This window comes from Convolutriloba macropyga, chromosome 6 (assembly GCF_964194025.1).
Source record: "Convolutriloba macropyga chromosome 6, txConMacr16.3, whole genome shotgun sequence".
Taxonomy (NCBI): Eukaryota; Metazoa; Xenacoelomorpha; order Acoela; family Convolutidae; genus Convolutriloba; species Convolutriloba macropyga.
Window position 1 is genome coordinate 22,445,618 of NC_134473.1, and position 16,130 is coordinate 22,461,747.

A 16,130-nucleotide genomic window follows, 5' to 3' on the forward strand; every position below is an offset into this window, starting at 1 on the left:
TTCGATTGAGTTTGAGTACATCACTCTCTCAAGCCAAGAAAACAGTACATCTTTCTCAAATAATTAAACTTTTTTTTAAAATGTTTCAGTTTACACAGTGACTAGTGATCAGTGTTACTTCACACGTGGAGAGGAGATTGATGAGACGTGGACTAATGTCACGTGGAAGCAGTGCACTAAGTTTGAAGGACGCTGTGACAAGCCATACGGGTGGACACCTGTCAAAGAGGTGAGAATTATATCTAGACGAAATAAGGGATAGTCAATAAGAAAAATAATTCAAAAAACATAGCAGGACAAGTCCTGACGTACAATTCAAAAAATTTTCATAGACTAAACAAAAGACTATACCTAGAACGGACTATGAGTGAATTGGGAAAACCATTTCTAAAAAAAAGATTGAAAAATACTGCATGTGTTAAAATGCTGCATGTGAACAGAAAACCAGTAAACTAGGCCTAGAATGAACTATGAATGGATTGGGAAAACCATTAAGAAAAAAATCCGATCCAAAAATCAAAAAACAATAAAAATCAAAGTGGCATTGTCACATGTGAACAAAAAAATCACTAGCGAAAGCGAATTTTTGTTCATACACCGTTTTCACACTCTACTTCAAAATCAGAGGGCAAAAAGTTTCGTTTTTTCGCTTTTTGTTCCACTTCCTGTTTCGGCGTGAGCAAAATCACTACTCCAATTTGACTTCAAAAATTATGAAAATGTTTGAACAGGTCTAAAGAAAAAGACAGCGCCCCAATACAATTCAAATTCTTTGAATTGTAAGAATTTCTAAAATCCCTTTTCTTTTTCTGTCGATCATGCTCAAACGCTTTCAGCAATTTACTTGGTCGCATGTTCAAGCAACGCAAGTTTATGCTGCAAGACTCTTGTAGCGCGAATGTTTACCTTGTCAAATTCTCGTAAGAATTGAAAAATCGTAAAAATTTACCCAGAAATCAAATTCAAAAAGTTCCAATAGAATATAATAAAGAGAATCTCGGACTCTTGGATTGAATTTTCCCATAAAAGATCAAGCTTTCAAATTTATAGATTTCACTGCTACATAATCTAGTAAAAAAGGTACCATTCATTTATCTCAATTTTGTTGGAAAAACAACACTAGTGACATTTTTGGCATTTTTGGTTCGAAAGCTCTAATGTTTTTTTTTGTTTCCTAGACAATTAGTCGAGGCAAACGCATCTCTAAAATAGGAAAAATTGAACAAACTTTTATCATGAAAAGGTTTCAGTCAGTGGACATGAAGTCCAGATTAGTGAATAATTGACATCCGAGTAAATTTTTCCTTTTTCTTGCAATTGTTTGAAATCGTATAATGATTGATTAATTAAAAATTTAGTTTTGCAATTGCAACAACCCAACTGTGCTATTAGCCAACTTCATATATTGCTAAAGAACTGAGGCTTAGAGGACTTGAATATACTATCTCCGGAACCGCTGCCAGGCAAGCTACCGTTGCTCTAAAGCTCTGCTGAGCTAGCAACTTTGTTAACTTGATATACCGCAAGCTGAGTTATTACACAATGATTTCAATATAGAATAAAGTTTTTAAAGAATCTTCTCTGATTTGAATCTCTTGAAACCGAGCATAAAACAAAATAGACAAAACTCTGATTGCATTATGTGTATTTAAAAGTTTCGACCATTAGCCAAGTCTTTTTTGGCCACGAGAAGTAGAGGGAAGCCAAAGTCAACAAAAATTACTAAAGTTGAGACAAACAGAGAGGATCGCTAATGTGCGTACACGCATTAATTTTTAACCCATCAAAAGTTTGTGTAAACTGTGGCGGTCAAGCACGCCGATAGACAAGACATCCGAAAATTGGGTCAAGTTAGCCGTAAATTTTTGATAGAGTTCTATTATATTTTGTCTCTAGCGGGCAGGTCGGCGCGCTTTGCGGGCGTCGGGAATACGTCGCGATAAGAAGCCCATGGTTTCCGGATTATATCCCACAGAGGATAAGACGCATGGTAGTCAACTGAAGCCCACAATCACTAGATGTCTGAAGAGAATGACATACTTTTTTCCCTTTTTGTACACTGTATTGCGTTATAAATTAAAGTATTCTTCGCAGTCATGACTTTAGGGGTTTAAAAAATTTTTGTCGGATAGATACATAATTATCACACAAATTTCTGCTTAGGTTTATGTCGGCATAGTTTTACTTCGGCTTACTTTGCATTTACCTGTGTAAACTTAAACTTTGCATGAGTAATCTTTGCATGCAACCCAAAAACAGGGGAAATATTTTATAGTCAACATGAACTATGACGATATTCACACAAAAATAAACAAATGATATTAAAAGACTGAGATCCAATTTTCAACTAATTTTGCGAAAGTCAACAAAAGCAACCACAACCTATCAACCAAATATTTTTTACTATGGGACCGCAACCTTCACCGAAAAGAAATAAGAAACAAATTAAATGGACAACAGACAAGATTTTTAGCAAAGGTCAAAATTCAAAAAAAGTTTGAAAATTAGTTATTAAAAAATTAAATCTTTAGACACCTGCTTACTGAATTCACAAAAGCTTGATAAATACAACTAAAGGGTCACGTAACATACGTATCAACAAAAGTTTGTATCAATAAAAAATCACTAAATGTTTCTTTTGAAGACGAATGACTTCACAGTCTCAAAATCATTAGAACCATAAATCAGACGAACCATAAATTTAATTTGTACTCTATTTGGTGTTAGAACACCACTGAGATTGTATTTGATTTCTATGTCGCCAAAAGAAAATAGACCAATTACAGTAACAAACAAGAATTTAAAAATAACTATTTGTTTGAGAAAAAATAGTTTTAATTTGAATACATCCAATTGTTTTAAACAAGATAGCTTTTTTATAAGATCTTCTTTTTAACCAGTCATTTCTGACCCTAAGTGATGGGAGGACGAGGTCAAGAACAAAAACATCAAGCGAGATAGCGCTATTAAATATCAGGTATTTTCTGGGAACAAATATCGCCACAGGCGTTAATACATTTTATATTAAAATAAGGACGCTCGTTAATGTGCGTTCGCACATGATGTTCCGACCCAAGCTCATCTACATTTTTGACTTAATTATCAAGGAAATGAAGAGATAACAACCAAACTACTAATTGAATTACATGATGCCACGCCTCATTACAGCGCTCACGAGAAAAGACTACGCGAAAATAAAAACAGACAACAAAACATGCAAAAACAAAAATTCCACGGCAAAAACTAAATATCTAAAATTAAAAGCACCTAGTAACAACATCAAAATACAATTGGATAAAACTTAAACTGCACAAATTTATTTTTCCTAACTAAACAGCAGATGGCAATTTTCTTTAATGAGGCCAGGTAACAAGTCGACGAAAGGAAGAAATAATAAGGCGAAATTCAAAAGTCAACATTTTTTCAAGCAAATAATTTCGAAATTCTTAAACAAAATTTGCTTGCGAAATGACGAAACAATTCTTGATGAAATTACACAAAATTCACTATGAAACCAATAGGATCTGTCTTTGATTAGTCTAAGCCATAGGAACGGATTAAAGATGCAGAAAGCCTCAAAAAACTGCAAACAATTTGCGATAACACAAATAGTCGAGGACATTAAAATCATTTGCTATTATCTGAATATGATGTATTTTTCCCCTCAATCTTTAGTTTAACTAATTCAGCTAAAACTTTGCAGAAAGATTTAATAAGTTCATTTGCGCCACATTTGAGACTTTTATGAAAACAAGAAGCACAAATACACCACAAAACTTTTATGAAAACGTATATTGTTCAATAGACAAACTATCAAATACAACATATTTGGTTTCTAACAATAATGAGATTCTTCTTTTTTAACAATATGATTTCATAAAATCAACAAACATGAACAAATACATTAAAACCACGAAAATTTAGAGAAAACCCGTAGTATCAACGCCATTAAATTCAAAATATTTTCAACGGAAGCAATTAAATACGCTAGGTTACGCCTTGATGGGCAACCAGAATGTTTGTCATTTATAAGATATCAATATGACATCACAATAAATCTTATGACTATGAAAACAACAACAAATACAGTCGGAAACCAAATATCAATAGAAAAGTGGCAAAAGAAAGTGTCGAAGCCATTTAAAGCATAAATTTTTCTCTAAAAAATTATCAATGATCCATTGAACGTTTTTTTCCAGCCAATCGGAATTGTCAATATTAGGACAATATGATTAGATTTCAAAAGAAAACGAAATTACAGAAAAAACCAAAAAAAAATTATTTAAACTCGTGCATCGAAGTCATAAAACCAACAGTCGGAAGATGAAGCCGTTAAGCAGATTAATTTTCGTTGAAGTAAAAAGAAAGAGGTTCAGAGGTTCAGGTCACTACTGAGACCTTCTAACAGTTCTCGAAAAAATTATAAAATTGGTTAATATTCAAAAAAAAATTTCGAAAAAATATTTTAAAATCTTAACTGCCATTAAATTCAATAGCTTTTAACTAAGAAAAGGGCTAAATTATGAGTCAAAAGAAAGTCGAGGATGTTTGTCATGCATAGTTAACTAACAAGAGATCACAAAAAGTCTTATGATTTTGAAAAAAAACAAAACAGGAAAAAAACAAAAAATTCAGTAGAAAAGTCCGAGAAGAAAGTTTCGAAGCCATTTACGCCATAACCTTCCATCACAAAACTTTTTAATGATCCATTGAGTGTCTTCACAATGTGAGCTATCATTCTTAGGATATCGTGATAAGATTTCAACAGGAATCAAAAAACACAAAAAGATCCAAAAATTCTTGTGGCATCCAAGTAATAAAACCAATTGCTAGAAGATGAGAATGCTAACTTGGTTAATTTTGGTTGAAATAGAAAAGAAGTGGATCGTATCATTACTGAAACTGACTTAGAGTTCACTAGAATACGCTAAAATCTGTTTATGTCCAAAAAAAATTTTGAAAAATCAATTTTAAAGAATTAACAGCCATTAAAATCAATATCTTTCCACAAAAGTCAAAAAACACTCTCAATTATGCCTCAATGGGACAACAAGGATGTTTGTCATGCATAGGTAATCAATATAATATCACAAGAAGCCTTATGACTATGAAAACAACAACAAATATAGGCAAAACAAAAATTTCAGCAGAAAAGTGCGAGAAGAGTGTCGAAGCCATCTAAAACATAGAATTTCCTCTGAAAAACTTTATGACCCAAAGACTTCTTGCCTAAGCCGATGGGAGCTATCAATATTAGGATAATGTGATAAGATTTCAAAGGCAGCCAAAAATACTAAAATATCCAAACCTTTTAAACTTTTTTGTAATCTTTGGAAGCGAAGTCATATAACCATTAGTTAGAAGATAATGCCGCCAAACAGAACAATTTTGTTCGCAGTAGGAAGGATGGGGGTCCTGTCTTTTTTGAGACTGACTTACAAATCAATAAAATACGTTTAGGATCGGTTAATGTACCAAAAAAATCTCGAAAAATTTTTTTAAAAGATTTAACAACCTTTTGAAATCAATAGTATTCAACGGAAGTCAACAAAATACGCTCAGATTCGCCTCTATGGGAGAACAAGGATGTTTTTTGTGCTTAGGCAATAAAAAAGACCTCAAATTAAAACTTGTGACTATGAAAACTACAACAAATACAGACTATGAAAACGGCAAACAAATACAGGCAAAATCCAAATACAGACAAAATCCTAAGATGCTTTGACACTCTTCCCTAAGCCAATGGCAGCCATCAATAATAGGATAATGTGAAAAGACTTCAACAGGAACGAAAAGTACAAAAAAATTTTTGAATTCTTGTGGCATCAAAGTCATAAAACCAATAAATAAAACCTCCAAACATTTTGATTTTCGTTGCAGTAGAAAAAAGGGGGCCTGCTAGTACTGAGATTGACTTACAGTTCACAAAAATAAGTTGAAGATCGGTTAATGTTCAAAAAAGTCGAAAAAAAATTTTAAATTTGTAACAGCCATTAGCTGTCCCCTCAAAGCACTAGATAGGTTCTCTTAATGCTCATTATAAAACCTATTGCACTTTTATTCAACAAGTCTATGCCATAGGACTCCAAAAATTTAATAAAACCTCAAAAAAAATCTCAATTTTCATTTAAAAAAAAACAAAAACTCAGAGTCAAAGCCAAAAAACACGAGCTTTTCCCTGAAAACGAATTTTTGTTCAAAAGGCTTTATTCGACAGTAAATGATGCTGGTCATTAACAAAACATCGAAATGAAATGTGACTAGTCTTTAGTTTACTTTTTAAAAAAACAAAAATAATATGTTTCTTAAAACCTGTCGTCTATTAAGAACACAAAGTGATTCATTTCGTGGCGTGAAACGTAATTTTGAATTAAATTTTTTATAGAAAAAAATCACATTTTGAAGAAAAATAACACTAAAAGTGAACAAAATCTTGCCAAATATCCCGAGTTCACACAAAATTTCAATCTTCAAAAAATTTGAAATTCAAAAAAAATCTTTTTAATTTCAAATTCTACGCTGGACGAGCTATTCATTGATACCACTCACATTTCTCTACGATGAATATATCAATCGGCCAAAATTATCTGAACAAAAAACCCATTTGAGTATATAGTTCCTCCCCCACAAGTGTGGTCGGAACAATAAAGCTTTAAATGGCTTCATTGATTCCTAATTTATGAGCACATGCGACATGTTTTTGACAGGTCGAAGTGACAGAAAAACAAAATGCAAATCCGCACAAATTGACAGATATCACTTACGCTTTTTGAAACCAAATAGTATGAATATTGCTGAAAACATTAAACATTAACTGAAGACATTGAATACTTTAATTTATGCCTAATTAGAAAGCCAATGAGACTTGCCATTCAAGAGATTAAGTAGGCAGACAGCAAATAATTTTACTCTATTTTGACTTCTCGCTGACTATAAAAAGTTGAAATTGGCGTGACCAGATCTTTAAAAAATACAGCGCCGCAATACAATTCAAATTCTTTAAAGTCATCAATATAGCTAGCTACGCTTCTACGGTATACTGATATATAAATTTTGAATACGATTTTCCATATCCATTCTTATTAGAATTGGAAAGTTTATGAAAATCTAAGACGTCAACATTTCTTCAAAACAAATAACGTGTCTTTTCAACGATTGATGCAGTCTTTCAAGGGCTTTTGTGTCTGTCGGCAAATGATACTGATCAACCAAAACTGAAAAGTTCCAACCCCCTTTTGATGGAAGGTTGAAATAACAATTGATCGACCAAAAACTAATGCCCCTTTACTGACTACTCCCAATTAACACCCACTTTTAGATCATTTGGCGGAAACCGGTTAAGTTTTGAAAGTTCTGAAAGAGAATATATTCAAAGAAACTTAAGTTTAGTACTCATATCTAACCCACGTCTTATGTTGATATGAACTGACGATATGATTTCAGTTCAGTCTGTACTGTGAGAGTGGGAAGTGGGTGGAGCTAGCAAACTCCATCTTCTACCTGGGAGTCCTAATGGGCAGCTTCTTCACCAACTCTATGTCTGATAGATTTGGAAGGAAGTGGGTCGTCTTAGGAGGACTATTCGTACAAGCTACATTCGGTTAGACCAACTTGACTGACTTGTTTCGTCAAAAACTAAACTTATTTTGTGGTACATTTGTTTTGACGAGAAAAATACATCAATTGATGGCTAAAAATGGCTTGGTACCATCAATCTGGCTTATTTTCATATTCAAGAAGTAAACCAAATGAAAAGTATATTCCATTTCCAAAATATTACCCAGATTTGAATGATTTTTGCTCGAAGATTGGTTGGATAGGGAAAACTCTGGCTAAATTAATTATTTGATAACCCTCTTATCTATGGAATTCATCTATTAATTTTATTTTTTAAAATAAAATTCTGCCCTTTTTGTTTAGGAATCCTGACTGGTGTTCTTCCTAGCTTCCCTGTATTTGTGGCAGGTAGATTTGTACAGGGTCTCATAGCAAAGGTAAATGCAGCTCAGAACACTGCAGAGAACAAAGCTTTATAATGCGTTGTTTCTTATAAAACACATAAAACCACATATAGCTCTCGAATACATTTTTAGAAACAATTTTAAGTAGTCCGTTGAAGAATTCACTGAGCCAAATGATAGAGTAGACGGGTATGGCAATTATTAGCAAAAAATATCTGCTCAGAATTTTTTTTTAAAAAAGCTGAATAGTTGGGATATCACGGATAGTTGGGATAATTACTGGGCGTTCAGATTTGTTGCGTACATTTCTCTTCTTTTAACGATTCCTAATTGAGGAGTTACAGCATAACAACGGACAGCTGAATGACCATCCAATTAGATACCAATGCCAATCTTATCATAAGCATATATATATGTCAGCAAAGAGTGATTAAAAATATTTGGTATAATAGCGGACGGAGAAATCATCCAAATTAAAAACAGTAACCCTATTTTAAAGTAAGATTCTCTGTTAACAGGCGGTGGGCTATGTGTCGTACGTGATGTGTCTTGAGTTCCTGCCGATCAAGTTAAGGACCTTCTACGGTATACTGTACAATGTGGTGTGGGTGACAGGGTACTGCTTAGTGGGCATATTTGCATACCTCTGTCAGGACTGGAGGAAACTCACCCTGACTCTCAACGGACTACTCATTCTGTTCATCGGACACTGCTGGTATACAAGTCAATTCTAACTTGCATCACAATGCTTGTGCGGTTCGGGGAGAGTAAGTTACGGGGGGGGGGGGTCACTTACCTGAGCATAATCATTCAGTCAAATTTTACATCGAATGTTAAGTTAATCAGAGCTACACACTAAATAAAGATAAGGTAATTTTGCCTTTAAAAAACATCCTAGCTCACCTTAACTGTTAAGGTAGATTTGCCTTTCCTTAACTCACCTTAACTTAAACTAGTTTTAACTGAAATTTACCTGAAAAGTTAAGGCGTCACTACCTTAAAAAATTTTAAATTTTGCTCTAAATTTTACCTTGAAATTACCTTAATTAATTACCTTAAAAATTTATTTAACCTTCTTGCCTTAACCAGCCTTCTTGCCTTAACCCAGCCAGAAATTTACCTTAAAATTAGTGTAAGATAGGTAGGTTGATTAAATTTACCTTAACTTTATTTAGTGTGTACGATTTTAACCTTAATAATTACTTTTTAATGAGTACTTTTACAAAAATGAAACCAGCTACACTACAATCTGTTCAAGGGATACATCTATGATTTGGTTTATGTGGGAATACAAGAAGAGTACTTTTTTCGTTAAGTTCAATAACTTTTGATCTATGACAATCGGCTTGCAGGTTTCTACCCGAGAGTCCTCAATTCCACGTAGCAAGCAACCAGATGGAGAAGGCGAGAAAGGTGATAGTGAAAGGGGCCAAGATAAACAGGATTCCTTTCCAGTTCCGTCTGAAACCAGCGATTGAGGGAGACAGTTGCTCTGAGGCAGTGGGTGCCAGGATGTACACTCCTCTGGACCTGCTAAGGACTCCCAGAATTAGACTCTACTTCTTCATGGTGTCATCATTGTGGTAAATATTGACAGCTCACAGTCCATGTAATTACCTCCTGAAATATTTAAGTAGTTTTATGCACTATACTCTCCTTGCTTATTTTTGACCAACCCTTCAAATTTGTTTGGGAGCTAGGAACTTAATGCCAGTCTGACTTTTTTTGAGTCAATGTTGACGGAGCGATATCTTTTGAGATATACAAAAGTGATACCAATGGAAAGCTGTTGAATTGATCTTTAATTACTTATTTTATTTTTCAGCTCCCGGGGCTTAATGAAGGCATGACAATTTTATCACCATTTCACCACACGTCTAGGTACATCAAAGACCCATTAGATAGAATTGATATCCGATAGTTCCAAGATAGAATAAATATCCGATAGATAGAACCGGAGTGAAGACCACAAAAGAATCTTCGTAACGATACTAAATCATATATAATTTTTAGTTTGTCCAATATGGTTTTCTGGAATGTTAGCAAACATACTAAGATCATATATCGTGATAAACGTAAGAAGATCATAACAAAATTTAGCAGGAATATGAAAATTGTCAAAATACTTTTATGTGCCTAATTGCTCTCAAACGAAGTTTGTTTTCGCTTGACCGATTTCTTGTCTGACGCTTTTGACTTTTCTTACTCAAAAACGGATAAACAGGTAGCGACCAGCGGACATTAAGTGCTCTTAGAGCCTTTCAGCTCTGTTTCAGCTCAAACTGTTTTGGTGACTTATACTTTATCTATTTCATCTTCAAGTTATACTTTATCTTGGAGACTTATACCAATTTTCACAGTTTGTTTCACGTTTTTATTGGCCGCCCTCATCTTCTCAGCCGGCTATTATAGAGCTCCTTTTTTTACTTCGTCGAACAAAAAAAATGTTTTGCTTTACCTCATATTGCCGCTTTTTCAACACTTTGCGTGAAATCTTTTTGACTTCTCTAGGCTGGTTTCTCTCTTCTCTCATTCTGCTAAACCTGGTTTTGAACATCAGTTGCTCAGCAAAGCAATTCAAAATGAACAGAGTCAGCATAAAAAATTGAAGTCAATTAGAAACGGGATAAACCCATAAAGCCCAAATTTAGATGCCCGCTATTTGAACGTGGTTCCTATAAGTCTTAGTCGCCATCTCTAAAGATTATTGGTATTAATAGCAGCCCCTGTAGCCTCTCTCTAAGAAACAGAAGTATGTTCAACTACGAAATGCCATCAAAATAAATCAGACTTAAAAAACTTTTTGTACAAAAATCTTTTTTTTTCAACATCTTCTATTCTTTCAATCCCAATCATGCTTATTGGAATCAACGGCAGCTATTTTCCGGCAATCTACCGTGTATGTTTTGAAAATTTTTGTGAGAGGTTGTAGCCTAGGGAGGTACACCCCTCTAGGGTTTTAAAATAGTTTACTGCATAGTTTACTGCATGTTGTGAAGGGCGGTTCTTAGAGGTTGACGACACCCCCACTGTTGACCCCCTTATTGCACCCCCCCCCACCACATTGTTGCCCCGCCACCCCACTGCCCCCCCCCCCCCCCCCCCCCCCCCCCGTTGCTACGTTCGACCAACCGATCTGTAAAAACACGCCATTTTATACTAATTTTCACAGTTTTTTTCAAGGTTTTTGAAAATTTTTCTTCAATTTTTGAGTTATTTTATCCCTAGGTGTCAAAGAACCCCCTCTAGGGTTTTATAATAGTTTACTGCATATTTTCTAGTTGTAGTGGAATGGTTTCAACATTTTAACATCACGAAATTTAGAGTATTTTTGATAAAACGTGCAAATTTTTTCATTTTTTAATTTATTTTTCATTATTGATTTCTTTCCAGACTCAGGGGCCAGAAAACGTCTTTAAAATGTGATATTCTAGCTGCTGAAAACTTTTTTTTGCCATGGAGTAGCTTTCATTTTTTAATATGACAAATTTTAGCGACAAAACTCGGAAGTTTTTTGAAAACTTTTGTCGGTTTTTAGGTTTCCCAACCTCAAGAGCCACAAAACTTGCTCTAGGGTTTGATTATAGATTACTGCAAAGCTTCTAGATGTAATTAAAAAATTTTTAATGTTTTAATATTAGCCAATCAAAAAAATTGCAATTTTTGATTTTTTTTAAATCTTTTTGAAATTTTTTGTTAATTTTTATGTCACCAGGGTCCTAGGGACCTCCTCCAAGCTTTGATGATAAGTTGTTGCATAGCTTATAGAGTTAATGGAAAGTTTCTCAATATTTTATTGATTCCAGCTTTATCAATTTTTTTTTAATTTCGGAAAATTATAATCATGTTTCAAGTTTATGGATCTCTATGAGCCAGTGAAACTTTTTAAAGCTTGAAAAAGTGATACTGGATAGTCTCTTGAGACAAAGAAGTGGTTATGAAAATTTTAATATTCTGAATTTCAGTAAGATTTGGTCATAATTTTCGATTGTTGATTGTTTTCAAAATTTGTAAATATTTTTGTCCTTCTTCTTGAGTTTAACGATCATTACAGACCAACGAAGCTTTTAAAGTCTTGCAGAGCGGTTACTTGACATAAATCCGAGGACAAAAAATAGTTTGGAACAATTTCAATGCAAAATCGGGAAGCTTTTTGTTTAAAGTTTGCAATATTTTGCAAACTTTTAAAATATCACTTTTTTATTTGGTTTATTTATTAACAAGACTAGAAAACTAAAAGTTGCACAGTCGAATCAAGCTTAAGCTAGCCTTACTAAACCTGGAATAGATACTGACGAAGGCAACCGCTAACCGGTCGTATGAGAGAAATTCGCCCAACGTGATCCGGTTATGTTTAAATAAATAAATTATGGTTCTAATTTCTTAGTTGTCATATTTTGAAATTTTAGGAGCACGGAATGTTACTGTGTTTATGGATCTCTATGAGCCAGTGAAACTATTTAAAGCTTGAAAAGCGATACTGGATAGTCTCTTGAGACAATGAAGTGGTTATGAAGGTTTTAATATCTAGAATTTCAGCAAGATTTTGTCAAAATTTGCGATTGTTTTTAAAATTTTTAATATTTTTTTCCTTTTTCTTGAGTTTAACGATTGTTACAGACCAACGAAGCTTTTAAAATCCTGTAGATTGGTTACCTGACACAACTCCAGAGACAAAAAATGGTTTGGAGCAATTTAATTGCAAAATCGAGAAGCTTTTTGTTTAAAATTTGCAATATTTTGCAAATTTTTAATATGTCACTAGAACAGAACTAGACTAGAAAACTAAAAGTTGCACAGTCGAATCAAGCTTAAGCTAGCCTTATTAAAACTGAATAGCTACTGACAAAGGCAACCGCTTACCGGTCGTATTAGAGCAATTCGCCCGAAGTAAGTCGGTTATGTTTAAATAATTAAATTATGGTTCTGATTTCTTAATTGTCAAATTTTGAATTTTTAGGAGCACGACATGTTACTGTGTTCGTTCTGTATACCGTAGTCAGGCAGTTTAGTAAACTTTTGTCGCTGAAAGACCAAGAATTTTTGATTATAAATTAGGAAGTTTTCTTTTTTTTCTTCCTTTTAAGTTCAATCCAAAGCAAATCAATGATTCTAAAAAGTTTAGTTTTTGTAATTTTTGCGAAACATGACTGTGTACGGGTATCACCCAATATTCAAGAAACAAAAATTAGGGACTACATGAAGAATTTGTAACAAAACAAAGAAGTTTTGTTCACCCTTGAGTAAGATTGCTTCTTGAAAAGCTATTGAGTTTTCCATTGGTGGTGCCGCTGCAACACCAAGTTCAAAAAAACATTTAATAGAAGAAATTAAGGGTTATTGCATCATAGCAATAATAAAAAAGATCAAATAAAGTTCTAACTAATCCTTGCAAGAGCATTCTAAGAAATTCTGTATGTCATATATGGAGCAATTTGTTCTTTTTATGATAAGCAAAAATGCTCATTCAGAGAGATAGATATCTAAAAAAATAGCCGGAAGAATTCCGGAAGCGACACGAAGCGCCAAAACTTCACTAACAAAACCTTAATTTCAGCGGAAGCCACTACCTTTTGTGTTAAACCAATAACTCACTACCTCCCAAGTCTGCTCTAAAAATTGGTGAAACTTAAACCACTGTCAACAAGAGAAACAAAATGCCGCAAAATTTTATATTATTTTGGTATTGTTAAAAAATCAAAAATTATTAAAGTGGTCAAAAACATGATAGTCTGAAAAAACTGACAAGGTTATCAATAGCCTTCAAATAATTCATGATTCTAATCTGAAAAAGATCGCGAAAACAAACGGCAGATAATAATCTTAGAAACTAAGTTAAATCTTTTAAAATAGCTGAAATTTAAGAATCAGAAAACACCTATAATTACACTTCTAATCACTGCAATTAAAACAAACAAACAAAACACACCTGTTCCTTGTTGTACAAATGTTAGACAACAAGATAAGCAGCAGAAGAATATTCAAAGGCAAAAAATCGTTTTAATTAATACCAAGTTCGGAAGAAGGCTGCAGTAAATATTCATAAGTGGAAATTTTGGAAAAAACTATCAAACTCCCAGTACTGCCTCATATTGAATGAAATCAATTGCAAACCAAAGAAACGACGAGAATCTAAGAAAAAGCTGAAATCATTCATTTTTTAAAACGGAACAAATCAATATACAGAAATAAAATGTAGGTGCCAGGACGAAGCTAGAATGATTTTAACTAGATTGTGAAGAATATGGGCACAAGGTAAGGAACATCGTAACAAAAAAAAACATTCTTGAGTTTTGAAAATTAAAAATCAATTTAAAAATTTAAAGAAAAAAGAATACATTTCATTGTTCAGCATTCAAGACATAGAAAAGATAATTAGTATACCGATACAAAGAACTCTCCTTCTGAAGAGAACAAAAAATAAGAAAAAGCAAAATTCAGAAATACGAAACATAGAAACATTTTGCAAAAATAAATGGTCAAAGAACTTTTAAGTTAGGAATGCATTTATGAAAAAGTTTTAAATGTTTTTTTCAAAACTTCACACCAAAAAATGATTTAATTTTTTATGAAACAAAATTAAATTCATTCATGTTGCAAAAAACAACAATTTCTAGCAATTACAACCAAAATAAACAAAAACTGACGAAAATCGGAAAAAAACTAAATCGGATTAGCATATGTAGAATTTTGTGAAACAAAATTACATCGAGGTGGAAAGAGGCGTTGAGCATAGAAATTATCAAACAGAAGTTGCCATATTAACTGATGTTTGACAAAAAGATGGTTAAAAGATCCAAAAATGAAGAAACTAATAGAAAAAAAGCCAAAAATTAAATAAAAAATCAAGAACTATGTGCCAATTTTCAAATTGAAACGAATTTTTAGGCTCTGCAAAACACTGTGGCATCAATTTCTGAGGTTGGCATTTCATTATAGTATCGAGTAATATTTATTTCTGCAAGAAACCAAATTAAAAGCAAAAAAACTGGGCCACTTATACGAAAAAACGGCTAAAAACGGTTATCTTTATGTGCAATTCAGTCAAAAACTACTTTTCGAATTCAAAAAGGCATTCAATAAATGCAGCGCATGATCAAAAAACATTTCTCGCTTAGCGAAAATCTGTTCACCAAGACAGCTTTTCTCACTTTCGCTTTTAGGTCAAAATGCCGCGTGAACAAATCTACTTCCCGTAAAAAAAAACATAGCCGGAAGAATACCAGAATTTACTCAAAGTGAAAATCCATTTAAACGCCAGTCAACTGCTCATCAAACGAAACTTGTCAACACTAATTTATGATTATCTTGGAACAAAGTCACGAAACAAAAAAGTAAAAACAATAAAATCAAATTGGTTAAAATATGATAAAAAATGTGATCGAATTTTGTTATAAATTGAGATCCCGAAAAAACTATCTCTGCCAAAATAACTTCATCAAAAAAACTAGTACTTACAAAAACCACGTATGTGAATTTTGAAAAATACTTTAGGCTAACATTATGAAAAAAAGCTCTTAAAAACAACTTTCACTGAAAAACTGGAAAAAGTTACTAAGTTTTTTAATACTTCAAAAACATGTAAATTAAAGAAAAACTCTCTTCAGCTAATAGGGTATCCAGATGCTCGCAAAACAAAAGGTAAGTCATAATAGGCAAATAAAATTAGCTAAAAACAGAAAAAAACGACAAACTGCAAAAAATTAAGAAAAATGGTTCCAATTTTCGCCATTTTTGTCTTATTTCTCAACAAAAAATGATTCTTACCCACAAAACTGTAATCAGTTTTTATCATAAAAATGCTCAAGTAGAAGGGATTTCTTCAATACCCAATTGAGCCAGTAAAACAAAATAATTGTCAAAAAAACGCAAAACTTAGCCCGAAAATCAGGAAAATACATTAGAAACCTCCGAATTATCATAAAATTCATATTAATTTCCAGAAACCTTCAAACCACTACCGAAACCAGCCTAAAATTAAAACAAAATCAGAACGAAATCTCTTAACCAAAATAAAAGAAAAAAACTGCTTTAAATGCCGCACGTGAACAGAAAAATTTCGCTCGATTAGAGAAAATTTTTTCACACATCAGTTTCTCGCTGTGTCGAAAACAGCGGTAAGAACAAAAACCACTCTCTTTTTGCTCCGCTCTTTAATTTTGTTCAGCT

At 33.1% G+C, this 16,130-nt stretch overlaps 1 protein-coding gene across 1 annotated transcript in view; it reads left to right on the forward strand.

The window, feature by feature from the left end:
• The window catches only part of LOC142341261 (organic cation transporter protein-like), a 48,155-nt gene that overhangs the window by 15,598 nt on the left and 16,427 nt on the right, over window positions 1-16,130 (forward strand). The window contains exons 4-8 of the mRNA XM_075392180.1: window positions 90-229; window positions 7,444-7,600; window positions 7,921-7,994; window positions 8,480-8,676; window positions 9,314-9,544. Of these exons, the coding sequence (XP_075248295.1) occupies window positions 90-229; window positions 7,444-7,600; window positions 7,921-7,994; window positions 8,480-8,676; window positions 9,314-9,544 (799 nt within the window). The remainder of the gene's footprint in view (window positions 1-89; window positions 230-7,443; window positions 7,601-7,920; window positions 7,995-8,479; window positions 8,677-9,313; window positions 9,545-16,130) is intronic.